The sequence below is a fragment of the Silurus aristotelis genome (assembly GCF_946808225.1).
Source record: "Silurus aristotelis genome assembly, chromosome: 17".
In the NCBI taxonomy this organism is placed as follows: domain Eukaryota; kingdom Metazoa; phylum Chordata; class Actinopteri; order Siluriformes; family Siluridae; genus Silurus; species Silurus aristotelis.
In genome coordinates this window covers 18,489,864-18,515,816 of record NC_139590.1, presented here as the reverse complement: position 1 = coordinate 18,515,816, position 25,953 = coordinate 18,489,864, and the positions used below count along the sequence as shown (strand labels likewise).

At 37.4% G+C, this 25,953-nt stretch overlaps 2 protein-coding genes across 2 annotated transcripts; one reads left to right on the top strand and one right to left on the bottom strand.

The window, feature by feature from the left end:
* Nucleotides 1-845: 845 nt before the first annotated feature.
* tsen54 (TSEN54 tRNA splicing endonuclease subunit) lies at nucleotides 846-18,177 on the top strand. Its single transcript, XM_083565872.1, has 11 exons — nucleotides 846-955; nucleotides 2,709-2,867; nucleotides 3,741-3,804; nucleotides 3,958-4,041; nucleotides 4,265-4,363; nucleotides 8,985-9,037; nucleotides 11,587-11,685; nucleotides 12,056-12,651; nucleotides 12,758-12,818; nucleotides 14,006-14,113; nucleotides 17,703-18,177. The coding sequence occupies exons 1-11, from the start codon at nucleotides 894-896 to the stop codon at nucleotides 17,848-17,850; spliced, it is 1,533 nt and encodes a 510-aa protein (XP_083421998.1). The 5' UTR covers nucleotides 846-893; the 3' UTR covers nucleotides 17,851-18,177.
* Nucleotides 18,178-19,809: 1,632 nt separating this feature from the next.
* Nucleotides 19,810-22,752, bottom strand: myadml2 (myeloid associated differentiation marker like 2). Its single transcript, XM_083565954.1, has 2 exons — nucleotides 22,473-22,752; nucleotides 19,810-22,257 (listed from the first exon to the last, which is right to left on the bottom strand). The coding sequence occupies exon 2, from the start codon at nucleotides 22,090-22,092 to the stop codon at nucleotides 21,175-21,177; it is 918 nt and encodes a 305-aa protein (XP_083422080.1). The 5' UTR covers nucleotides 22,093-22,257; nucleotides 22,473-22,752; the 3' UTR covers nucleotides 19,810-21,174.
* Nucleotides 22,753-25,953: the final 3,201 nt, after the last annotated feature.

Here is a 25,953-nt window from a genome sequence, read left to right as displayed (position 1 = left end):
TATATATATATATATATATACACACACACACACACACACACACACACACACACACACACACACACACACACACACACACATATAAATTAATTATATATATTTGCATATATTGTATAAATAATTCCTCATTAAATTAGTCTAACTATTAAGATTTTAGATTTCATTTTTCAGTTGATAAATACTGATAAATTTTTAAGTTGCATTTGTTTACAGAGACCTTTTTCCTAGACCAAGATGGCAGATGCTTTAATGGATTGCAGCAACAGACCGAAGAGGCCAATGAGGCATCTATGTATTGTATATGTCTATGGTTAAAATGTAAAAGTTGGGAATGACCAAGATTGATAATGTGACATTGTATGAGTGGTTTAAAACAAAACAAAAATTATGCCTGCTTTTCACTATCATATTGTAAAATTGGCAAAACAAAGCATGTAAGACATTGAATTTCTCTCCAATAATATGTTGATTGAAGTTTTAGATACATACATGTAGATTTGTAACTGTTATTGTAACTGATTTTATCTTAATAAATCGTCTTACATGCTTTGTTATTATTTTTACCTTTTGTTTATTTATTCAATTATCTTATTATTTCTACTATTATAATTTTTTATTGTTTTATTGTTATGTTCTTGAGTTTATGATATGCTGCTTGGATTTATTGTTAAATGTGTTTAACAGTGGAATGATGACAATGCCTGTTTGTTATTTGAAGGTTTAATAAACAGGAAAAAAAAGATTGGAAATGTGCAACTTCTCCACAGACAAATTCTGGGAACATGGTGCCCTCCTGTGGGAGGCTCCAGTACTGTAAATATTACAGTAGATTTTTACCCGGAAGGAGAATTAGGACGCGCTAGGACCCAGTGGAGAAGAAAGAGTTTGTAAAGATGGACGCGGAAAACGTTCAGCCTGCATTAGTTCCGATAGATTTCAGTAGTGAGTTGCTGAGGTAAGCGCGATACATGACTGTACTTTGTAACGAATAGGAGAAACTTTTATTCCCATTAGAACCTTGTTGTATGTGAGAAATGTTTAGAAGCACATCGGTTTAGTAACTGCTTCATTTTTAACCCATGTGTTGGAAGCTGCCTGTCATGTTTGGAAGTCAGACCTCTGTTTATAAAGCATTGAAATAAATATGTATACGCTAAACAATCCAATATTTATTATTTATATTTATTTACTAAACATTCTCAATCCGCACGAGCATTAAATTATACCAACATCCAGCCGCAATACTGTCTTAAGTATTCAACATTTAAGAATCATGTTCTTATTATGTAACAAAATAAATAAATAAAATCAACTTTTAATTTCCCAAATTTCCTTTTAATTTTTCCTGCATATGTGTAATAACATGTACTTCGTAAAGCGTTTTTTTTTTATTTTTTATTTCAACATCTCTTGGGATGCTGTAAGCTTCATGAGTCTTTGGACAGTGAAACGCTTTTTTATTAGTTTTATTACTTCATCACAATTTAGTTTAGCAATTATCCTTAGATTGAATCGTAAAAGTCCAGCTTTAATTTACGGTGTTTAGGTTCCTTGACCCACCATTTTATTTGGGCAAACTAATAGAGTTTTAAGTAGAAGCATTATTTGTCAAACCAGATGCAAATCTTCTACCTGAAGTCTGGATCCCATGGACCGTGGACGGGTGTCCCAGCAAATACAGTACAAGGCCAGGTGCTTAAATGCTTAGAGACATAAAGAAAAATCAATACGTGACCCCAAAAAAATGCCATTCCATTAAAAGAATGTGGCAGCACAAATGTTCTGAAGCAAAATCTGACTGATGAAAGTAAGATGGAAATGTGTGATCATTTACATTTACATTTACGGCATTTAGCAGACGCCCTTATCCAGAGCGACGTACAAAAGTGCTTTGAGTCTCTAGTAATGAGTAAATCTACACTGGTACACAAGATTACAAACTTAATATAAATATAACTCACATTCTACAAACTTGGAAAGTGCTAATTTAAGTGTTTCAGGAAGAGGTAGGTCTTCAATCGTCGCTTGAAGATAGTCAGGGACATCTAGGGGAATCTACCACCTCGGTGCCAGAACAGAGAATCTTTATGCACAGCACAACATTTGGCAAAAAATACGAGACATTGTGTATGACCACAAACAAATTAATCCATCTGTGAAGCACGGTGGTGGACGAGTGCTAATGTGGGAATGTTTTGCAGCCACGGGACCTAGAAATCTTTTAGTAATTAAGACAATGATGAACTGTGACAGTGTGATGAAAGTGAGGTCATCCAAAAACCTTCATGAAAAATGTACCCTTTGAAGTCACCAAACATGATTTTTTTGTGGACGGTGGTGGTTCTTGAGGAAACTTTGTAATAACTGAAAGGCCTCACCTTTGAGGACTTGAAACATACTTTAAATATACATGAAACATACTTTTTGTTTTTGTTGACTTGCACAGTACACTTTGAACACAACCAAACTCATTGTTTTATTGTCCGACATTAACATTCTAAACATTTGCTAGGCGATCATAAGCTGTCATAAGCTCACTAACTATCTAGCAAGTTAAACAACGCTGTCGTAAACAAAAATGCCATCATCACCAAAGTATATGTAAACTGTATATAAAATATCTGGCAACTTATCAAACTTTGTTTACCAAAGTCTCAATTGTTGTTATTATTTTTTTTTTTTTTACTGTTTCATGTTTTCCTTTTCAGTTCATCGGAATTATTTCAAAGACGAAGCCAAAGTCACAAGATTCCTGTGAGGGGACAAAAAGACTTTTTGCCAAATGACTCCGTGCAGCAAAAGGCATGTTTGGAGAAGATCCTTGAAGAGCACTGGATGCTTGTGACAGAGGAACGAGTGGAGCGAGTGTGAGTAACACAAGGATCGGTTAGCATTGGTTCAAAACGTCTAGTAAGGTGACCACAATGAGATGAGATTTTCATGGCTGTTAGCACTGTCAATGGTACTATTAGTAAATAGACATTACTGCATCTCTATCGCTGCGTCAATTCTCTGTGTACAGATAGAGCATGTTTCCTGTGACTTGGAGGACAAGCCTTCTCATTTCTATTCTGTGTTATTAAACTGAACTAACTGAGGGTCGACTTGTTTTCCCCAAATAAAGGGCATCAAGGATGGCATCAATACATAGATTTAAATGTTTACTATTATTTACAATTACACATTTACAAATCTCATAAACCTGTATTCTATTCACAATAGACACTTCTGTAACATCTGTAAACATCTGGCAACTGAGTAGACCAGTTTTTGGGAGTGGAACGTTGTTCCACATGTGTCTGATAAAGGATTCTAGCTGCTCAACAGTCTGGGGTCTTCTTTGTGCAGTTTTTCTTTTCATGATGCGGCAAATGTTTTTAATTGGTGAAAGGTCTGAACTGCAGGCATTACGAAGTTGTGCTGCTGTAATAGATGCGGAATGGGGTTTAGCATTGTCTTGCTGAAATATGCAAGGCCTTCCCTGAAAATGACAATCTGTATGCATATGTTGCTCTAAAACCTGTTTTTTAGCATTGATTGTACCAGCCATTATATTCAAAGTCCAAATTGAAGTTCTAGTTCGAAGAAACCAGTAGTGTAATGAAAAACAGTCAAATTTATTGTAAAATTTTTGTCAATGCCTACGGTTATTAAGTGACCTAATGAGAGACATGAAGACAGTTTTAAATTTGGCTGCATTATTGATACTTAATTCTGTTATTCTTTTCCCTCATGTGTAGCGGAAACCTGGTGAATGCAGAATGGATTCCTGAGGAAAAGCTAGTGAAGCTACTGACTCCAGCAGTGAGTTCCGCCATACAAGAATGATGATTTTTTAAAATTTATTTATGCTTTTGTTTTGTTAATAAAGAAATCTTGTAACTCACTCGTCACATTAAAAAAAAAAATTTCGGCATAGAAATGACAGCATTTATAAACTATACAATTCTGTTGCAGGGAAAGTTTTGGCAGACAATGGGATTTTCTGATCAAGGAAAGCAGTGTTTGTTTCCAGAGGAGGCTCTTTACCTAATGGAATGTGTAAGCACATTATCTGGTTATTAATGACTAAAGGCTAGATGGAAAAGTTGCCATTTTAAATACTAAATGTAATTAGATTTTACTATGTAACGCTATTTAGATTAGTAGAATTTTTGCCCATTAAGATTGTTGAGCAGTTTTTTTGCGCAATTCTATTCTTTATAATTTATAAAATTCTGGCTTTTTATGTTCATGTTATGATTTTTTTTATTAAAATTAACAGGGCAATTTGCAAGTGTTCTACCAGGATCTTCCTCTCTCCATTCAGGAAGGTTATGAAAGTTTCCTTTCTGATGAAACTGTGACATACCTTGAGTACCAGGTTGGTAGTAATCCACATTTAGTACTTGACCTAGTCAGATTTTGGATCCTTCATTAGAATGGAGTAGAGTGGGAGTTTAAAAAAAAAAAAAAAAATTGCCGAGATATCAGTGTCCAAATAGTAGGCAGTGGTGGACAAAGTACACAAACTATGTACTTGACTTACAGTAGAGATTCACTGGGTAAAATATTAGAGTAAAAGTAATATATCCAATAAAAGTACAAAAATATTTGCCTTCAAATGTACTTAAGTATCCAAAGTACTGTAATATATTATGGCTATAATGTTTCTATAATCATTTTAGTCACAAGACTCTTTGCTTAATCAACTCAGTTTATGTGAAAAGACTGTTACTCTTTACACACCGATCTATTTATAGAATGACATTAATGAGTCAAACACTGATTAATATCTATTCAATTTATCATGAGGCCAAAACTACCTCAAATAAATCTGGCAAATGAGGCCACGGGTGTTGTGGCAAGTTAGATTCAGGAGTTTCTTTCATTATTTATTCATCTCAAAATGTTCTGCTTGCTGTTGTACTGATGCTGAACTGTAGGTTTTTGCTAATTAGATACCACCAAGCGGCAATCAAAACAAGTTCCAAACAGAGTGCACTCTAACCTGATTGGTGGCTTGCTGCATGTTTGAGCAGTTAGGTTTTTATCCAATCACAAGTAAAAACTGATTTAGCAAAAGATATTCGAGTAAAAAGATACTTAAAATGTAGTGAAGTTAAAGTAAAAGTCTCCCGAAATGAAAATCTTTTTTTTTACTGTCCACCACTGGTAGCAGGATGATGGTTGTGGGGGAAAATAACTGCCCTGAGCCTGCTAGTTCTGGTGCGAATGTTCCTTTATCTCTTTATGGGTATAAGTAGGGTTGAAAATGTTTGTGACTGGGATGGGAGAAGTCCCTGATGATGTGTGCTCTACTGTGCTTGATAAATGTTCAGGGGCATCTTCAAGAATAGTTTTCACTACTTTTTGCAGGGCTTCCCCCCACACACTGTGGAGCTGCCATGCCACACTGTGGTTGAGTTGATGATGCTCTCAATGATGTAGCAGGAAATGCTAATTACAATTTCGGGGGACAGATGAACTTTCTTAAGTCTCCTAAAGACATATTTAAGCTGTTACATCTTTCTAACCAGAGATGTTCTGGTGCCATGACAGATCCTCAGAGATGTGGACACCCAGAAACCTGGAGACCTGGTATACTTTAATTCCGTTGGTGTAGATTGGAATTGTTTGCTGTTTTTAGATTTTGAGAAGTCCACAATGAGCTTTTTAGTCTTCATGGCTTTGATGGTGAGACAATTGGTGGAACACCATTCTGCCAGGTCTTGAATCTCTTCCCTGTTGGTCGATTAATTGTTGTTGATCGAAATGAAAAATATGGTGTCATCTGCAAATTTGAAGTTCTACAAAGGCACACAGTCATGTGTGAACAGGGAGTAAAAGCAGTGTGCTCTGCACACAGCCCTGTGGTACGCCTATGTTCAGGATGAGGCCAACCTTTTAGGTGTATTTTAGATCTACTGCTAATTGCTTCTCATCTGATTAAAAGTGCTTTCCAATTCTAACCATTCCCTTCATGTCTCCCCTTTCTGTTTTAATATATTATTTCCCACATTCATTTGAATAAATCTTGAGGATCCTATTCCATCTTTTCTCTTAAAAGAAGATATTTGTGAGAACATGCCCAAGTGGACAATCTAATCTAATGTGCCACCATTCTGTTCACATCTTCTTCTTCTTCTTTCGGCTGCTCCCATTAGGGGTCGCCACAGCGGATCATCCGTCTCCATACCACCCTGTCCTCTACATCTGCCTCTTGCACACCAACTACCTGCATTCCTTTAGCACATCTATGAACCTTCCTCCTACCTTGTGGCTCCATCCTCAGCATTCTTCTACCAATATAACTCATGTCCCTCCTCTGCACATGTCCAAACCATCTCAATCCCGCCTCCCTCACCTTGTCACCAGAACATCCTACATGGGCTGTCCCTCTAATTAACTCATTTCTAATCCTGTCCATCCTCGTCACTCAATTCAATTCAATTCAATTCATTTTTATTTGTATAGCGCTTTTAACAATGAACATTGTCTCAAAGCAGCTTTACACAGATAATGCGGTGATTAAAAATGAATATGTTATTTATGAGTAAGTTTGTCCCTGATGAGCAAGCCGGTGGCGACTGTGGCAAGGAAAAACTCCCCGAGATGGCATAAGGAAGAAACCTTGAGAGGAACCAGACTCAAGAGGGAACCCATCCTCATCTGGGTTACATCGAATGTCCATTTGTGGCAGGTATGCAATGTTGCGGGGTACAGTGATGATGATCAAAAGCGAACTGTATTCCTGAGTCAGTGTAGGAGACTGTTGACATCAACTACAGTCCAATCCATCCTCATAGCTCCCGTTCTTACTCCGGAATTTCATGGAACCACCCAAGGCGTTGATGACAAACCTTCCCCAGCTGCACAGAGTGGCCTCCAGTCAAAGAGAACACTATCCAGAGGCAGGCCTGGACGAAGTGGGAAGATCCACGGAGGGGAGAGGGGCAGGAACAGTGGTCACTGGAGCCTCAGGAGCATGTTTAACTCGACCAAGAGAGAGAGAGAGAGAGAGAGAGAAGAGGGTGACAGGAAGAGAAGGATATGGATTATTAAGTGTACCTATTGTTCCATGAGAGTTAAAGTCACTGTGCAGTTTGGACTCCGGCAAGACTCGCTATAGCAGCATAACTAAAAGGGAGAACCAGAAGGCAACACAGACATGAGGGATCTCTGGGATAAGAGACGACCCACCACACCACCATCAACAAACCTGAGTGAACGCGTGAGTGTGAGGGGACGACAGCATACAAATATCCCAGTTCACCAAACACTCTATATCAATGTTCCCTCCAGATCTGAGCCTTTACCTGAGAAAAAATCTACTGATTAAAGGCTTGACTGAATAAATATGTTTTCAACCTCGACTTAAACACTGAGACTGTGTCTGAGTCCCGAACACTGATAGGAAGGCTGTTCCATAACTGCGGGGCTTTATAAGAGAAAGATCTGCCCCCTGCTGTAATCTTCACTATTCCAGGAACCAACAGATAGCCAGCACCTTTTGATCTAAGTAGGCGTGGAGGATCATACTGGTACAGAAGTTCACTCAGATACTGCGGTGCGAGACCGTTAAGTGCTTTATACGTCAGTAGTAGTATTTTATAATCAATGCGAGATTTGATTGGGAGTCAGCCACTCCCAACGAAAACCTTAACATCTTCAGCTCTGCTACCTCTAGCTCCGCCTCCTGTCTTTTACTCAATGCCACTGCCTTTAATGCATACAACATCGCAGGTCTCACCACAGTCCTATAAACTTTCCCTTGCATTCTTGCAGATACTTTTCTATCACAAATCACTCCTGTCACTCTTCTCCACCCACTCCACCCTGCCTGCACTCTTTTCTTCACTTCTCTAATACACTCTCCATTACTTTGCACTGTTGACCCCAGGTACTTGAACTCCTTCACCTTCTCCACCTCTTCTCCCTGTAACCACACCACTCCACTGCCCTCCCTCTCATTTACGCACATGTACTCTGTCTTACTCCTACTGACTTTCATTCCCCTTCTCTCCAGCGCATACCTACACCTCTCCAGGTGTTCTCAACCTTCTCAACCTGCTCACTACCCTCACCACAAATCACAATATCATCCGCAAACATCATAGTCCAGGGACACTCCTGTCTGACCTCATACGTCAACCTATCCATCACCACTGCAAACAGGAAAGGGCTCAGGGCCGATCCTTGATGCAGTCTTTCCTACTGCACCCTTCACTGCTATCACACTGTCCTCATACATGTCCTGCACCACCCTCACATACTTCTCTGACACACCAGACTTACTCATACAGTACCACAACTCCTCTCTTGGCAGTCTGTCGTACGCTTTCTCTAAATCCACAAATACACAATGCAATTCCTTCTGTCCTTCTCTATACTTCTCCATTAAAATTCTCAAAGCCAATAAGGCATCTGTGGTGCTCTTCCTCACCATGAAACCATACTGTTGCTCACAGAATTCTGTTTACATCTCCCTCAGGTTTTAGAAGTTATTTGCTTTTCCACATCTCAGCTAAAGGCTGGTGCATTAGCAGTGGCCAGTGGTGGTTGTAGAATAGTGATAGTAGACTAAACACAGTGATTGTAAAACAGCCTCCCACTGGACAATTATGCTTTCTGTTGTTATGTAACTTTAAAAAACCTACTTTTCAAACTGTCGTTTTCTTCTTTATGTTCAGTGTCTTACATTTACAGTATGTTCAGTGTATTTTTTTACACACTTTTGGCTTATTACAAGGTTTTATTTGAACATGCTTTGGACTTTTGTAAACATGCTTTGTAGTGTTATATAATAATAGACAAGTTGCTTGCTAGATATCTATACCAAAAAAGGTATAGATAGGGTGCTAGGGTGACCCCGACTCTACAATAATTAGTTCCAGAAAAAACACGTCTTTGGTCAGGGAACAAATAAAAGAATAATTTTCTGTTTGAATACTTATGAAAGACATAAATGTTTTTCTGAAATGTGGTTCTTTTCTCCTCCATAGGTGTTTAGTCATTTAAAGAGACTCGGATACGTGTTAAACCGATTTGATGCTAGGTAACTTTGGCAATATCTATATGTAACCATGAAGGTATAATATATATATATATATATATATATATATATATATATATATATATATATATATATATATATATATATATATATAATGTGTATGTGTATGTGTGTGTGTGTGTGTATGTATGTGTATGTATATATATATATATATATATATATATATATATATATATATATATATATATATATATATATATGTATATGTACACACACACCATGTCTGGATGAGAAAAATAAAAATTATATATATATATATATATATATATATATATATATATATATATATATATATATATATACAGTACAGACCAAAAGTTTGGACACACCTTCTCATTCAAAGAGTTTTCTTTATTTTCATGACTATGAAAATTGTAGATTCACACTGAAGGCATCAAAACTATGAATTAACACGTGAAATTATATATGGAATTAAATACATAAAAAAGTGTGAAACAACTGAAAAATGTCATATTCTAGGCTCTTCAAAGTAGCCACCTTTTGCTTTGATTACTGCTTTGCACACTCTTGGCATTCTCTTGATGAGCTTCAAGAGGTAGTCACCTGAAATGGTCTTCCAACAGTCTTGAAGGAGTTTCCCGAGAGATGCTTGGCACTTGTTGGCCCTTTTGCCTTCGCTCTGCGGTCCAGCTCACCCCTAAACCATCTCAATTGGGTTCAGGTCCGGTGACTGTGGAGGCCAGGTCATCTGGCGCAGCACCCCATCACTCTCCTTCTTGGTCAAAAAGCCCTTGATGCCTTCAGTGCGACTCTACAATTTTCATAGTCATGAAAATAAAGAAAACTCTTTGAATAAGAAGGTGTGTCCAAACTTTTGGTCTGTACTATATACAGTGAGGAAAATAAGTATTTGAACACCCTGCTATTTTGCAAGTTCTCCCACTTAGAAATCATGGAGGGGTCTGAAATTGTCATCGTAGGTGCATGTCCACTGTGAGAGACATAATCTAAAAAAAAAAAATCCAGAAATCACAATGTATGATACAGCTGCAAATAAGTATTTGAACACCTGAGAAAGTCAATGTTAATATTTGGTACAGTAGCCTTTGTTTCCAATTACAGAGGTCAAACGTTTCCTGTAGTTTTTCACCAGGTTTGCACACACTGCAGGAGGGATTTTGGCCCACTCCTCCACACAGATCTTCTCTAGATCAATAAGGTTTCTGGCCTGTTGCTGAGAAACACCGAGTTTAAGCTCCCTCCAAAGATTCTCTATTGGGTTTAGGTCTGGAGACTGGCTAGGCCATGCCAGAACCTTGATATGCTTCTTACAGAGCCACTCCTTGGTTATCCTGGCTTTGTGCTTCGGGTCATTGTCATGTTGGAAGACCCAGCCTCGACCCATCTTCAATGCTCTAACTGAGGGAAGGAGGTTGTTCCCCAAAATCTCACAATACATGGCCCTGGTCATCCTCTCCTTAATACAGTGCAGTTGCCCTGTCCTATGTGCAGAAAAACACCCCCAAAGCATGATGCTACCACCCCCATGCTTCACAGTAGGGATGGTGTTCTTGGGATGGTACTCATCATTCTTCTTCCTCCAAACACGTTTAGTGGAATTATGACCCAAAAGTTATATTTTGGTCTCATCTGACTTTCTCCCATGGCTTCTCTGGATCATTCAAATGGTCATTGGCAAACTTAAGACGTGCCTGGACATGTGCTGGTTTAAGCAGGGGAACCTTCCGTGCCATGCATGATTTCAAACCATGACGTCTTAGTGTATTACCAACAGTAACCTTGGAAACGGTGGTCCCAGCTCTTTTCAGGTCATTGACCAGCTCCTCCTGTGTAGTTCTGGGCTGATTTCTCACCTTCCTTAGGATCATTGAGACCCCACGAGGTGAGATCTTGCATGGAGCCCCAGTCCGAGGGAGATTGACAGTCATGTTTAGCTGCTTCCATTTTCTAATGATTGCTTCAACAGTGCACCTTTTTTCACCAAGCTGCTTGGCAATTTCCCCGTAGCCCTTTCCAGCCTTGTGGAGGTGTACAATTTTGTCTCTAGTGTCTTTGGACAGCTCTTTGGTCTTGGCCATGTTAGTAGTTGGATTTTTATGGATTGTATGGGGTGGACAGGTGTCTTTATGCAGCTAACGACCTCAAACAGGTGCATCTAATTTAGGATAATAAATGTAGTGAAGGTGGACATTTTAAAGGCAGACTAACAGGTCTTTGAGGGTCAGAATTCTAGCTGATAGACAGGTGTTCAAATACTTATTTGCAGCTGTATCATACAAATAAATAGATTAAAAATCATATATTGTGATTTCTGGATTTTTTTTTTTAGATTATGTCTCTCGCAGTGGACCTGCACCAACGATGACAATTTCAGACCCCTCCATGATTTCTAAGTGAGAGAACTTGCAAAATAGCAGGGTGTTCAAATACTTATTTTCCTCACTGTGTATATATATATATATATATATGTGTGTGTGTGTGTGTGTGTGTGTGTGTGTGTGTGTGTGTCTATCAGTTACTAAATGTTTTTTTGTTTTTTTCTGTAATAGGTCACCCTCTTTATATAAACAACAGCTGAATCAGCCCCCATTCAGCAACAGATCAAGCATGCACCGAAAGAGGAAATGGAGCCAGAGTCCCAGTTTTAGGTACTGTACATACCACTTTGCTGAAGTCTGCCCAGTGATATCTTTGGTCATGCATTCTCTTATGGGTGCTTCCGTCTTGATTGACATTTAAGGTTCTTTTGGGAATTTATGCTTACGGTTTGTCCATCTAAAACTTTACACAGTTTTTTTGTGTTTGACACTGAGGGTCAGGAAGACATTTAAATTAATTTGAAAGGTACGCAGGATCTGAATTACATGCAGTTATCACTTGCATAGGATTCTTCAAATTCTATGGGCATTTATTTGGTTTCGGTTAATTTTAAAATATCATTTCTTTTTTTTTTTTGAAGAAATTCTGTAGGTTCCACTTTTATATCTTTTCACACATAATGATTCTGCTCTTGTTTAGACTGTGTAATAAGAAAAGTACTGCATCTCCAGAGGTATCTTCGGGAGATCAAGAAGGTGAAATTATGACCAATGTTTTCTTGGAAGCCCCAGGCAACCTACAAACAAAACAAGCTTTTCAGGATGAGACATTAAACTCTGATCCAGAATCAGTCAAAGCTCCATGGAGGAACTGGTGGACAAACACATCAAATAAACCCCAGCCTGATTCATTAAATACTTCAGAATTGTACTGGGACTTCAGCTGCATCTTTTTTCCAGACCTGGGTTCAAATAGTGCCAACTGTGCATGCCTGCCCCCTCCTGATCCCAGCTTGCTGCCTGGTGATCTGCATGTACCTGAGTGCAAATTGGCTCACTGGCACAGAAATATAAATTTGAAAAAGGAACATCTGTCCAAGCAACAGCAGCAGAGGGATCAAAACCGACGCAGATGCAACATTAATGATGACCAAGAGGTGAGTCAATGCAGGAACTGGGTTGAGTATTTAGAGCTGATGGAGAAAAGAAGGAACCAGCAGCAAAGCGAAAGGCTAACAAACTTCGAGAAACAGGAGGTTATGCCTCTTGCCCAGCCCAGAAAGTGCAGCTCACATCGTAAGTATTGATGTAGAAATAATATTAAAATAAAAATAAAAATTTCTGCATCTTTCTTGTTTTTTTATGACCGTATTGGTATTTTTTCTCATTTCTTTTTGTGTAGGTGAGCTTCTGGAGCAAGTTAGCATTATTCAGTCTTATGATTTGCTGGTAGGAAACCCCAGGTACCTGAAAATAATTATATTACTTAAAATATGTTCTTGTTTTATATAGTTAAATATTATTATAGATAAACATTGATAAGACAGTGGTGTTTGAACTGCACTATTTGGCATGCATTGCATTCAGAATATATTTAGAATTTGAATATGTTTCTCAATTTTATGTTTAAACCTTATTCTAAAATGCTTAACAAAAAAGAATATCCATCTACACTAAATACTACATAAACAGAAGCAAAAAAATCTATTTTAAAATAAATTAGGGCTGCAACAACTGATCGACAAAATCGATAATAATCTATAATGAAAATTTGTTGTCAACGAATGCTGTTATCGATTAGTTAGCGTGAGGGTAATATAATACAGCCGCTGGCAAAAATGTCACAGATGAAGGTGAAACATCAGCACGGGAAGCAGAAACTGTATAATCCTCATCATGTAAAAATGGTGTAGTTTAATAAAGCGCTATTGTGTAAACTGTTTGATAACTTCGGGACAGTCGCACTGGATCGGTTTTGATGGACTCGCGAGCATCGTTGAGCCTCAGCTCGTGACATATTGAAGGATTCAATTAAAACGGTGCCAACAAACACTAAATTTAATAGTCACTGTTGTGCTAATGCATTTGCGCACTAATGCATTTTTTTAATTTATTTTTATATATATTTTTTTAAATCAAGCTTGCTAGTTTGCTCCGTTCCATTCTCTTTTTATAGCATTCGTCTACAACAGGTAGCTTATCTTTTTTCAAACGTGATTTACTGCGGGTTTACTACGTTCAAATGCTTGTTTTAAATGTTTGTATATTTAATGAATGCATATAGCATTTAATGATTATAGAATATTAAATCAATTCTATTCTAGATGCTTATATATTCACAACTAAACAACATCTCTCTATTTTTTATAGCATGGTTGTCAATTTGCAATAAAAACAATACAAATGTTGATTGGCACAATTTACACCTTTCATACTTAAATAAATTAAGCTATGATATTGGCAAAAGTATTCTGACACTTTTACTTTAGCAGTTTTCACAAATCTGGTTGTTGTTTTTTTCTTTATGATTAATGGATTGCTGTGGAAAAAAGTTAAGCATTTTAGCACGAGGCTGCGACATGACACTATATGAGAATTAATGAATATTATTTTTAATGCATCTTTTTAAAAATCTTTTTTCCCCTTTTAGCCTCTTTGACTCAGACCAGTGGGGGATCACTTTCAACGTTTACCAGCCCGACATTGAGTTTAAGAAGAGTTACCCAGGAAAGCCCTATACCCGATTGTGTGTTTCCAGGTAAACAGACGCGATAGGGTGATTAGCAAACAAATTCTATGAAATGCATTCGGTTCTTTATCTAAGACATCTGGAAATTTAATTTTTAACAATTTTTATGAGATTAATTTAGTGGCATCCCTAATAAATATAGCTAATATGTTAACTTATATTAAGTTGTTTTATATCAAGCACATTCATCATTTTTTATTTATATTTATAAGCTAAGAATATATGTACTTTCCTTGACAGGATGTGAACTTTTTCCGGGGGTGTCAGTTAATGTAATTCTGTCATATTTCTGGCAGGTTTAGTTTTGAGTCAAAAGAAAACTGTACTTTGTGTTTATTTTTTGCATTTCAGAGTACAATTATTGTATGTATTCCAGCATACAATGTCTAAATTTTTATGTAGAAGTTTGGCAGGCTTTATACAGTGATATAAATTATAATCGCATTTTATAACTGATTCTTCCATGACCTGCAGTTCTTTCAACCAGTAATGCCAAAATAATCTGCGAGAAAAGCATAAAATTTGTTTTGCACACAGACATCAAAATGCATAATAGAAATGGTATTAAATGCTCAATATATGATATATAACAATATAAAATGATATACCACACAAATTCCAAAAAAGTTGCTATGCTGTGTAAACTGTAAATAAAGACGAATAACAGAATGCAATTAATTTCAATAGAACATTTAAAACATGAACTGTTTAAACTGAAGAAATCAACCACCTGTGTACAATTTACATTTAAAATTTGATGGCTGCAACACGGTTTTAAAAAGATTGGGACGGGGAACAAGAAAAGGCTGGAAAAGTAAATGTTAATAAAAAGAAACCGCTAAAGGCACATTTTACAAGTATGAAAGAAAGAAAGAAAGAAAGAAAGAAAGAAAGAAAGAAAGAAAGAAAGAAAGAAAGAAAGAAAGAAAGAAAGAAAGAAAGAAAGAAATGTGCTTTATTCTTGTCAAATTTGTACTTGCCACATGTGCAGTGAAGTAAAATTCTTTCTTTGCATATCCCAGTGATGTTAAGAAGCTGGGTGCAGAGCATGACCGGCTAAAAATAACTACCGTATTTTCCGGACTATAAGCTGCTACTTTTTTCCCACGCTTTGAACTCCGCGGCTTAAACTACGAAGCAGCTAATATATGGATTTTTCCTGGGTTTTTCCCGGTTTCACAAGCTTCAAGCCAAAACACTGAGCCCCATAACATTAGACCAATGAAATTGCCGAACGGGTTCAGGTGAACCAATGAAACTCTTTATATTAAATCAAATGCGCTCCCACTGAATCGGGCCGCAGCACATCATAAATATGGATGATGTTCCTCTGACGTTTGACCTGCCGCTCACTCGGACTGTTAACTGGAAAAGCGAATCATTCGTCACGCTGAAAACAACCGGGCATGAAAAAAACGCACTTCACCTGTGTTCTGAGCTGCACAGCATCGGGAGAAAAGCTTCACTGATGGTGATTTTTAAACGCAAGGCGATGATAAAAGAAAAACTCTTGAGAGAAATAGTTGTTAAAGGAAGGAGGGAGACAGTAAACAATGACTTTCTTGGTAGGCTACTGTTTAGATACAAGCCGTGTAACAGACACTGTCTTTTGTTAAAGCCTGTGTAAAGTTCATTAGTTTCAATGTAGGCCACGCAGGTGCGGCGTATAGACAGGTGTGGCGTATTTATGTTCAAAATAAAAATCTTTGTAAAATTCAGTGCGTGCTGCTTAAATTTGGGTGCGCTTTATAGTCCGAAAATTACGGTACTTAAGAATGTCAGAGTTTCTCAGAAGTAAATTATTTGATCATTTAATCATTTCAATTTTGGGTCCCTCACATAAAATTGCAAAAATTCCTAGAATCTGGAGGATCCTCTGTGTGCAAGGGACATGGGCTAAAATCATTACTGGATTCAATTAAATGTAATTAATTTTTATTTGTATAGCGCTTTTAACAATGGACATTGTCTCAAAGCAGCTTTATACAAATAATGTGGAAAAAAATAATTAATAAGATGTTCTTTATAAGTGTATGTTTGTCCCTAATGAGCGAATCGGTGGCGACTGTGGCAAGAAAAAACTCCCTGAGATGGCATAATAAAGAAACTTTAAAAGAAACCAGACTCAAGAAAAAACCATCCTTATCTGTGTGGCACCAAATGTCCATTTATTATAGCTAAACGATGTTGAGGTGTGCAGTGATGGTGATCAAAAGCAAACTGTAGTACTGAGTCAATGTAGCAGACTGTTAACATTAACTACAGTCCAAATCCATCCTCAAAGCTCCTGTTCTTACTCCGTAATTTCATGGATCCCCTGGCCATTGATGTGAAACCATCACCAGCTGCACAGAGTGGCCTACAAACAAACAGAACACCATCCAGCGTCAGGCCGGGACAGGAACAGTGGTCACTGGTACCTCCGGAGCATGTTTAACCTGAGCGAGAAAGAGAGAAGAGAGCGGCGACAATAATCCTTATTGTTGCATGAAATTAAAGGACACTGTGCAGTTGGGGACTCCAGCAAGACTTGCTATAGAAGCATAACTAAAAGGGAGAGCCAGAAGGTAACAGATGAGGGATCTCTGGGATCAAAGATGACCCACCACAGCACCATCAACAAACCTGAGTGAAGGGGACGACAGCATACAAATATCCCAGTTCAACTAACACTCTATGTCCATGATCCCTCCAGATCTGCTCATTTACCTAAGAAAAATCTACAAAAAGGCTTGGCTAAATAAATATGTTTTCATCCTTGACTTGAACACCAAACATTAATTGGAAGGCTGTTCCATAACTGTGGGGCTTTATTAGAGAAACCGCTGCCCCCTGCTGTAGTTTTTAATGCTTGAGGTACCAACAAATTGATCTAAGTAGGCATGGGGGATCGTAATGTTACAGAAGTTCACTCAGATACTGCAGCGTGAGACCATGTGTGACTGATTAAAACAGGGCTGTTGTGGTCATATTTTCTAGATTTAGTGAGGACTCTTGCTGCTGCATTCTGGACTAACTGAAGTTTATTTATGCACTTACTCGAACACCCAGACAGTAAAGCATTACAGTAGTCTAATCTAGATGTGTCAAGTCAAGCTTATTTCCATAGCACTTTTCACAATGGAATTGTGAACTAATATGACAAAGAGCAACCAAGGACTGTTGATAATCCTGTATCAGACACGAATGGGACAGCATTCCTCTCCCAGAACTCCAGCAGGTGGTCTTGCCAGTTCCCAGATGTAGCAGTTGTTAAAAAGGAGTTGTTAAAAATAGACAGGATGCTACACTGTGGTAAACTTGGCTCTGTCTCAACCTTTTTGAAACGTGTTCTTTGTTAAGATATAATTAAATGATGGGTTCATCAGATTTGCAAATCATTGCATTCTGCTTTTATTTACATTTAACCCCACTTTCGTGGAATCAGGGTTATAGGTAGCCTTGCGTTTCAAAGGTTTTGTTCTGGTAAGAATTAAGGAAGAATTAATATTTTGCTACTGTAGGCACCATGAATGGACCTTTGTACTTGATGTGTAAAATGTGTTTTGAAATGTTATTCTGCAACATTAACTTGAGCCTTTGTGTTTTTTTCCAATAGTTTTGATGGTCCAGTCCCGAACTTGCATGTCTTAAAGCAGCTGTCCTTCCAAAGTGGAGATGTGCCTGTGACATTTGCAGTTGTGGACCATGGAGACATTTCATTCTATTGCTTCAAGGAGTTCAAGCTGCCCACTGATGTCTATTGACAGGACTTATGGTATACTTATTTGCCATCAGATAGTGTCAAGAAACCAACTGTACCCGGCAAAGCTGTCATATATAGAAGGGTATTAAAAATAAATACATTTTATGGCAGTTTCTTATGCTTATTTACTGGGGTTTTAACCAGTGTAGATGTGTATGTGCATGGCAAATAGCAATTTATGAAGTAATTGTACAATAAAATTAAAACAAGGACAAGGTCATTATGTTTTAGACAGCCTGCAGGTGGACCTTGTTGTTAGAGAAGAATGAGCTAATTGGTGTGAGCTGACAAGAAGCATATAATAATTTAAATAAACACTCTTTACAACTACAGTAAGCTAAGAAATGTACATCAAACAGCAGAAGGCCACAACAGCTTCCATTCCTGTCATCCAAAAAGAAGAATGCAAATAATAAAAAATGTGTGGTTCTAACCAACCTGCACCAGATAAACTCTGACAACAATACAGAGTTCATTCTTCAACTGTAAACCTTCTGAAGCTGGAAAATGAAGTACCGTAATTTCCGGACTATAAAGCGCACCCTTATATAAGCCGCACCCACTAAATTTGACAAATATTTTTATTTTTAACATAAATAAGCTGCACCTGTCTACACTGAAACTAATGAACTTTACACAGGCTTTAACGAAAGACACTAAATGCAATATGTTGCGCTTCTATTGGGAGCATAGCGGTATTTTGGAAATGCAGCATGCCACTGCATTCTTCCGCTATTACTGTGCGTGTCCTTTTTATTTTCTGATGCTCATTTCTAAGTTTCTTTGACTAACCCATAACGCTGTTGCCAAGAAAAATAAAAAAGCACGACTCAACGTGTTACAACGGGTTGTATCTAAAGAGTAGCCGACCAAGTAAGTCATTGTTCACTGTCTTCCTCCTTCCTTTCACAACTACAGTGGTAACTTGACTTACGAGTGCATTAATGTACGAGTTTTCCGAGGTATGAGCGGTCACTCGGTAGATTTTTTTGCTTTGTTACGCGAGCAAAAAATTGAGGTACGAGCTCGAGACGCCGCTGCTAGATGGCGAAGCGAAGCCAGAAAGCGAAGATTGTGACGAAAATTTAGATAACCAAAGAAGAAAAAGTAAAAATGTTAAAGTTTAGGGATACGTAGTGTACAGGAGTGATAGTAAAAAACAAGTTTTCCCTCCGCCTCCGCTTATCGCCTCTATCCCCCCTACACACACACACACACACACACACACACACACACACACACACCACCGGCGTTTTCGTTAGCTCAAGTCGTCTCATCTCCAAGGAAAATACACTGAATAAAACCTTATTATATCTTTACATTCTCTTTCTATTATGTTTTTATACAAGATTTGTTATTTAGAAATGTATTTTCCAATTTAATAACATAAAACATAAAAACGGGGTGTCATTTTGAGGGTTGAAACGGATTAATGCCATTTAAAATATTTTCAATATGGAAAACTGAAAATTTGATGTGCGAGCAAATTGAGATACGAGCTCATCCACGGAACGAATTAAACTCGTAGGTCAAGGTACCACTGTATTTCTCTCGGGAGTTTATCTTTTGTCATCGTCGTGCGCCACCGTTGGAAGTTTTTCTCCCGTGAGGTGCGTTTTTTTTGTTTCCGTTCCGAAATTTCATTGGTCTAATGTTATGTCGCTCAGTTTTTTGGCTTGAAGTTTGTGAAACCGGGAAAAACCCAGGAAAAATCCATAAATTAGCCGTTTCGTTGTTTAAGCCGCGGGGTTCAAAACGTGGGAAAAAAGTAGCGGCTTATAGTCCGAAAAATGTGGTACTACCTATAATTCACTAGCATGTAGTACCATTTTTAACAACGGTAACTTGAAGTAAACACCTGTTGGAATTTTTCAGTCTCTCACATTATAATAAATCTGTTTTTTAGGCATGCTTAGACTGTATTATTACTGTAAATAAATAAATAAATTCCTCTCCCATGTTTATGTAAGAACTTTTATTTACATGAAACTTGTACATCAAACCTTTTATTAATGAAACCACAGAAAACTGGCACCTTAATGTGTAACAACAATTTTGATCTATTCCATATTGTATATAACCAATTAACTAGCATTACATTAGATAGATTTAATTTCATGTACAGTCGGTCAAGTGAAAATCTTTTTAGAGAGGAAGGCGTTTGGGAGCTGAAAAAAAATTAACACATCCAGTTACAACCAGTATCAGATCAAATGCTATAAATTGCCTTGAATCTAATCACAAATATAAGTGAACAATAATATACTTAAATTGTTAACAGTGGATATGATATAGAATGGATATGTGGATGAAGTCAGTCGTTATTATATAACGCTGAAAGGCATACAGGAAAATCAAGCAAATACATTTTTTCATGATTTACATCACATGAAAGCCATAAAAGTCACTTCATAAAAGTCATTTCAAAAGAAAACATATTTAGTACCTTTGACCAGGTATTGATAGATATGAAAGTAAAGTATTCATATGCTCACCATTATTATGTAAATTACCCATGTTATATAAAAAAACAAAACAACAACACTTTGTCAGTGTAGTGCCATAAACGACTTCCAAAAAGTTTAAATAAATGTACAAATATTAGGAACACAAAAGAAAAATCTAATAACCTTTAGCCTTGTTTCTGTGCCCATGTTTCTGCTGTAAACTCCCTCACTTTAAACTGTACAGAGTTGTACCACACCAGCCCTTTAAATAGAAATATGTTTGTGTAGCGCAAAAGTGTATGTAGTTATCTTAGGGTGGGTACATGGTTTTGTCCCTGTAGAGACTAGAGGGCTACATTTATGGTTAATGCACATTACTACAAATATTACCTTTGCTTCAGCCATATGGAAAATTTTGAATTATTTTTGACACTTCCTAAATTTATGCTTTGTATAATCTGTAGACGTGTCCCAGCAGGCAAATCAGAAAGTAAATTCTCCAGTTTTACATTTCCAAACTCGTTTATACAAGATCTAGCAAACCACACAGTGAAAGGCAAACATGAAAATTCAACCACAGAATTTCAGTCACATTGAAGCTGTTACAAAAGGCCACTTCATTCAAACAGAAAACCACTTACTGAGTTCATTAGAGGGTCCATCAGAATGAATATTTTTGGCATTATAGAACATTAAATAATTTGAACTAAAATATGCTTATTGCATCGAGAAAAAATATACAGATACATTAAAGTGCAGATAGTAGATGCTGTAAAACTTTCCAGATTAAACATTTTGTCTAAAATTCAGACATGACATATTCAAGGCTGTATTTGCATGAGCACAAAGTTATTTCAAGTCAAAGTAGAAATTTTATTTTACGCTGCTGAGGCTGACTGTGAGACAAAGCGGATCCTCTGAGAGTATAGCAGGTCGATGAAGTAGAGCACTAGATTGGCAAAGGTGAACACTGCCACCACCAGTTTGCTGTCCCATGGACATTTTCCCTGGGGACAATCATCTGGTCGCCCAGGAGAGCCATACTTCTTATCAAAACTGAAGATGGGCCACACCACAGCAGCACTCATGTACAGCAGGACTGCCAGGAAGGTGTATATAATCACGAAGCGGTCGAAGGGCAGTCGCAAAAATACAGTCCTCCCCGAGACAGTCAGGATCACCACCACCACTGTGATGGCAAAGCATAGACTGTAGACCACTACACAGTATTGTGTGGGAATGTGGAGATGGTACTCACTGTCATTTGCCAGAGCACCAAAGATAATGCAAGCATTGAATCCCTGAACTACCTTAAGCAGCCCTGACATGGTGGCCATGTAACCCACTACATGGCCAGGCTTGGCTCTGGTGAGGAGGACCTCGGCACCATAGGCAAATGAACAGACGCTGGAGCACACAGTAACAGCAATGCGGTAGCTCTGCACTTCGCAGCCTTCAGTCGGGCATTCATTACTGAGGAAGTACACAGGGTACACAACAGAAGCTGTAATGTACATTAATGTGGAGAGCATCGCAAAGGCCACTGTGAAATTGTCCCAGGAGATGGGCACACAGCCATGTAGGCGTATCACATCAAGCACAAAGATTAACAAAGTCATGGCGAAACAGAAGCACCAAACAAACATACAGAAGGTGCCATAGCTGGCACTGAAGCCTGCACTGTGAGCCACCAGAGCCATGGTGGTGCAGCCCAATATCAGTTGGCACATGCGAGCTATACCCAGTAGAGACAGCACTGCATCTCTGTTCAGGTAGTGGCCTCCATAAGGATCCATGAGCCTCGTAGTACAGTCTGGATGGATTTAAACGGCTCCTCTTGTAGACTCAGAGATTTGTTCCCAGCACATATGACTCCACAGCCTCGCCCTCTGTCCAGCTCTTTTTTTAGATGCCCTTTAATTACCAATCTCCTTTAGTGCTTGCCTGCCACACTATGTGATCTGGTGTGTGGGATCAGATTTTTAGTTCTTGTATACTGTTAGTCTCTAAACATGAATCATTTTACCCAAAGGTGTTTCATTTCATTATTTCTTTGTTATATTTTATCATTTCATAAAATCCTTGTCAGTTACACTTTTTCTAAAATAGAACATTTATTCAATACCTTTGACTATGATGTCTAAAGATAGAAACGTAAAATATTAATGATGTTCACCATTATTTATGCTCGGTAAATTATCCGTTTTATAAAAAATCTTCCTCTGCAAGCTTCCAGTCTTGTTAAAGTAGTTCCTCTTAATGAAGAGAAGATTACAGAAGTTACTTATCCATGCTGAAGAAAAGTCCAAAAAAGTGGAAAAAGTCCTTTCAAGAAATATAAGAAAGAAAAAGGCACAACCTTCCTCCTAGATTTGCTTCTGTGTCTGAATACTCCTTCAAATACTCCCACTTGAAAAGCTATGAAGAGTAGGCAACTAAACAGAGTTGTACCAAACCAGTGCTATAAATAGGAACATATGTCTGTGTCAAGCAAAAGTGTATGTAGTTATCTAAGGGTGGGGATATGGTTTTGTCTCTGTAGAGACTAGAAAACTGCAATTAAGTCTCCTAGAGGACATGCACATTAAGCAAATATAACATTTGCATTAGCACGAGGAAAATTGTTTAAAAGAAAATAAATACAATTGATAAAAAAATATATTATTTTTGAGATACTTCAAGATTTCTACCTTGTAAAATGGGAAAAGGAGTGAGAAGTCCTAAAAAGGCATTTTAGAAAGAAAGGTCTTGACTTTTACATGTTTGAACATTTGTTTGTATTGAAATGAGACTGCAGAGGGATGGAGTAGCTAACTAAAATTGCACAGTGCACACAATGTACACTATATGTACAAAAGTATTGAGACACCTGACTTTTCCAGCCATATGCGATTCCTCATGTTATCACAAAATTGAAGGCACACCATTGTGTAGACATCCGTATGCCTCTGGATGCAGTAGCATCGTATTTTATTTTATTTGTATAGCACAAAGCAGCTTTAGAGAATTAAATAGAATAAAACAATACATTTCAGCATAGGAAATTAGTCTCTATAAGTTTATCCCTATATAGTGTTGACAGTGGCAAAGAAAAATATAATAAAATATAACATCATATTTTATATTTTAGCAGTATTTCTGAGAGGAAAGTAGGCTACACTAGATATATAATCTACATGAGCTTCAAAGGAAAAACTAGTCAGTAATCACACCCTGTTCTTTTACTGCTGCACATGAGGAGAGGATGAGACAGAAGGACCATCCAGAGATCCTCTGTAATCAGAAAACATATTTCTAGCTGTATGCTCTCCTAGCTGAAGTACTGATCTGAATTTAGCAGAATAAAGTTAACAGGCATCCACTGTCTAATGCACATTCCTTAACATTATTAAGCAGATGTTTCTCATCTGGCTTTGCTGAAACCTGATGAGTTTCATCAGCATAACAATGGTAGCTAATAGCGTGTTTATGAATCATCTTCACTTTACCACGTTCATGAATGTTATTCCTGCAGTATGTAAGTGCGAGCATAACTGCCCTGCTACAACCTTTTCTAGGCTTTTGAAGACAGAAAGAAGATGTGATATTGGCCTGTAGGTGGGGTTGAGGTTAGGTTTTTAAATTAAGGGTTTCATAACTGCCAGCTTGAACGATTTAGGTACATGTGCTAAGAGAAGAATCTATTATTTTTAGAAGAGGTTTAATTGCTTCACAAAATTGCTGGATTACATGGGAGTAAAATATTGTAATTGCTATAATTTTTTAGTTTGTGGGAATAAAAGAATGATCTAGGATAATTGTTTTATCTGTAGGGTACAGTGAACTAGCAGTGCTAAGAGTTTTCTTTCACTTCGGAGGCTCTCCGTCCATGCTGTTTAGAATAATATCCATTTTGTTTGATGCATTTTATCCACTTTATCTGATCAAGTTCTGTGTAGTCAGATGATGATGATCTACTCATAGACAGACAGACGGACAGACATATAGATCACTTTATTCATCCCAAAGAGAATTTTAAAAAGCTGGTGACTGGGAAATGTTTAATATGTTTTATATTGTCATTTATGGGAGCAGCCGAAAGAAGAAGAAGAAGATTGTCATTTTTACTCTGTTACCTACCAAAGTGATTTAAAAGGAAGATTTTATTGAAGTGTAAACTTTACATTTTTCAATTTTGTCTAATGCATTTATAAATGAAAGATTTTCTATTTTATACACTCTCTATTTTCACAGATGCTTTGCACTTAAAGACTGCCTGAAAACTGAAACACATCACCTAATGCTGAATTTCCCTCCTGGAGATGCTTTGTCAGGCCCTTAATGCAGTCAACTTAGGTTGCTACTTGTTTTTGTACATGTCTGCTTTACGTTTTGGGTTTTAAGTTTTTTCAGTAAAGGAAAAGCATGTTCACTTATGTGATGTTATGTATGTATGTTGACCCACACTAGGAATTTGGTTCCAGCTGTTAGTGACTCTCAAAGTACAGACATAACACTATACATTCAGCTTGGACTCTACAAGACAAAACAGACAAGACAAGAAAAAACGACTATACAAGACAATACAGACAATATGAGACAGTATAGACAGTGATTCAGTGAATCTTTGTGTTAAGACTTTTCTGGATTGCTATCCTAGTTTAGGATAAGGATTATCCCACAGCACTGTAGGGCACTGGTCCAATCAGGTTTATAGCATTTGACTGAATCTGAGTAGATGCTATAATACTGCTATGTTTGACAGATAATGTGCTATTCTTTGGCTCATGCACCTTTCTTTTCGTTCTTTTCCAGTCTGATGTAGGCTTTTTGTTCTTGAGTATATTCAGTAGAGTGCCCTTTGTATTAAGATTCATAAAGGCAGTGATTCCTACCTTTGACAGTGATAAAAATGATACATATCTTTGAGTATTCTTGAGTTTTATAAATGTACTGCCTTATTTATTTGACCACTCCAAAAGTTTCTACTGTCTCCCTGATTTGTCTTGTTTGGTTTTTCTGGCATCTTCCCCTGCACTTGCCTTCTTCCCTTGCATTGATAACTCTTTGGATCACATAGTAAGAGCTCTTATTAACAGCTACCAAATACAACACTAAATTTAACACTTGAGGTTCACTTTAATACAATAGAATTTATTTTTAATAGTGCTTTTAACAATGAACATTGTTCCAAAGCCGGTTTTGTCGAGAAAAATATTCTAATCCACCTTATCTAGCGTGTGTTTTATTCAAAATAATATTAATCCAACTAATTGACCTAATAATTAATATAGAACCTATTAGATATAATAAAGTAGCTTAATTAAAGCTATTAAGCATATATTTTAATCAAACTCCTGGAACCTCTTTTACTCCAAGTATAATTAAAATAATAATCAGTTGCTAATAAATAGAGTAGAATAGGGTCTGACTACTGTTATGAGTGTGTAGGAGAAACAAAAACAACGTACAAGGCAGACTTTAGCATGTTTATTGGGAAAGAAGGGCTTGTGGGCCTCAGCCGCTGCAGAAGACATGGGTGAGCAATCAGGATCAGACTCAGGGGAAGATATGGGAGGAGAATAATGAATAGGTGAGAGAACAGGGGAAGTAGGAGAATAATCAGTTGGGGACCAACATAAAGGATCAGGTGGAGACAGTTGGTTTGTTGCAGGAAT

What these genes read in the sequence shown, in the direction of transcription:
- tsen54 (XM_083565872.1), top strand. Translation starts at nt 894, where the DNA reads ATGGACGCGGAAAACGTTCAGCCTGCATTAGTTCCGATAGATTTCAGT. An exon ending in TTCAGTAGTGAGTTGCTGAG is followed by an intron (nt 956 to 2,708) that starts GTAAGCGCGATA and finishes TTTCCTTTTCAG; the next exon opens with TTCATCGGAATTATTTCAAA. An exon ending in ACCCGATTGTGTGTTTCCAG is followed by an intron (nt 14,114 to 17,702) that starts GTAAACAGACGC and finishes TTTTTCCAATAG; the next exon opens with TTTTGATGGTCCAGTCCCGA.
- myadml2 (XM_083565954.1), bottom strand. Translation starts at nt 22,092, where the DNA reads ATGGATCCTTATGGAGGCCACTACCTGAACAGAGATGCAGTGCTGTCT.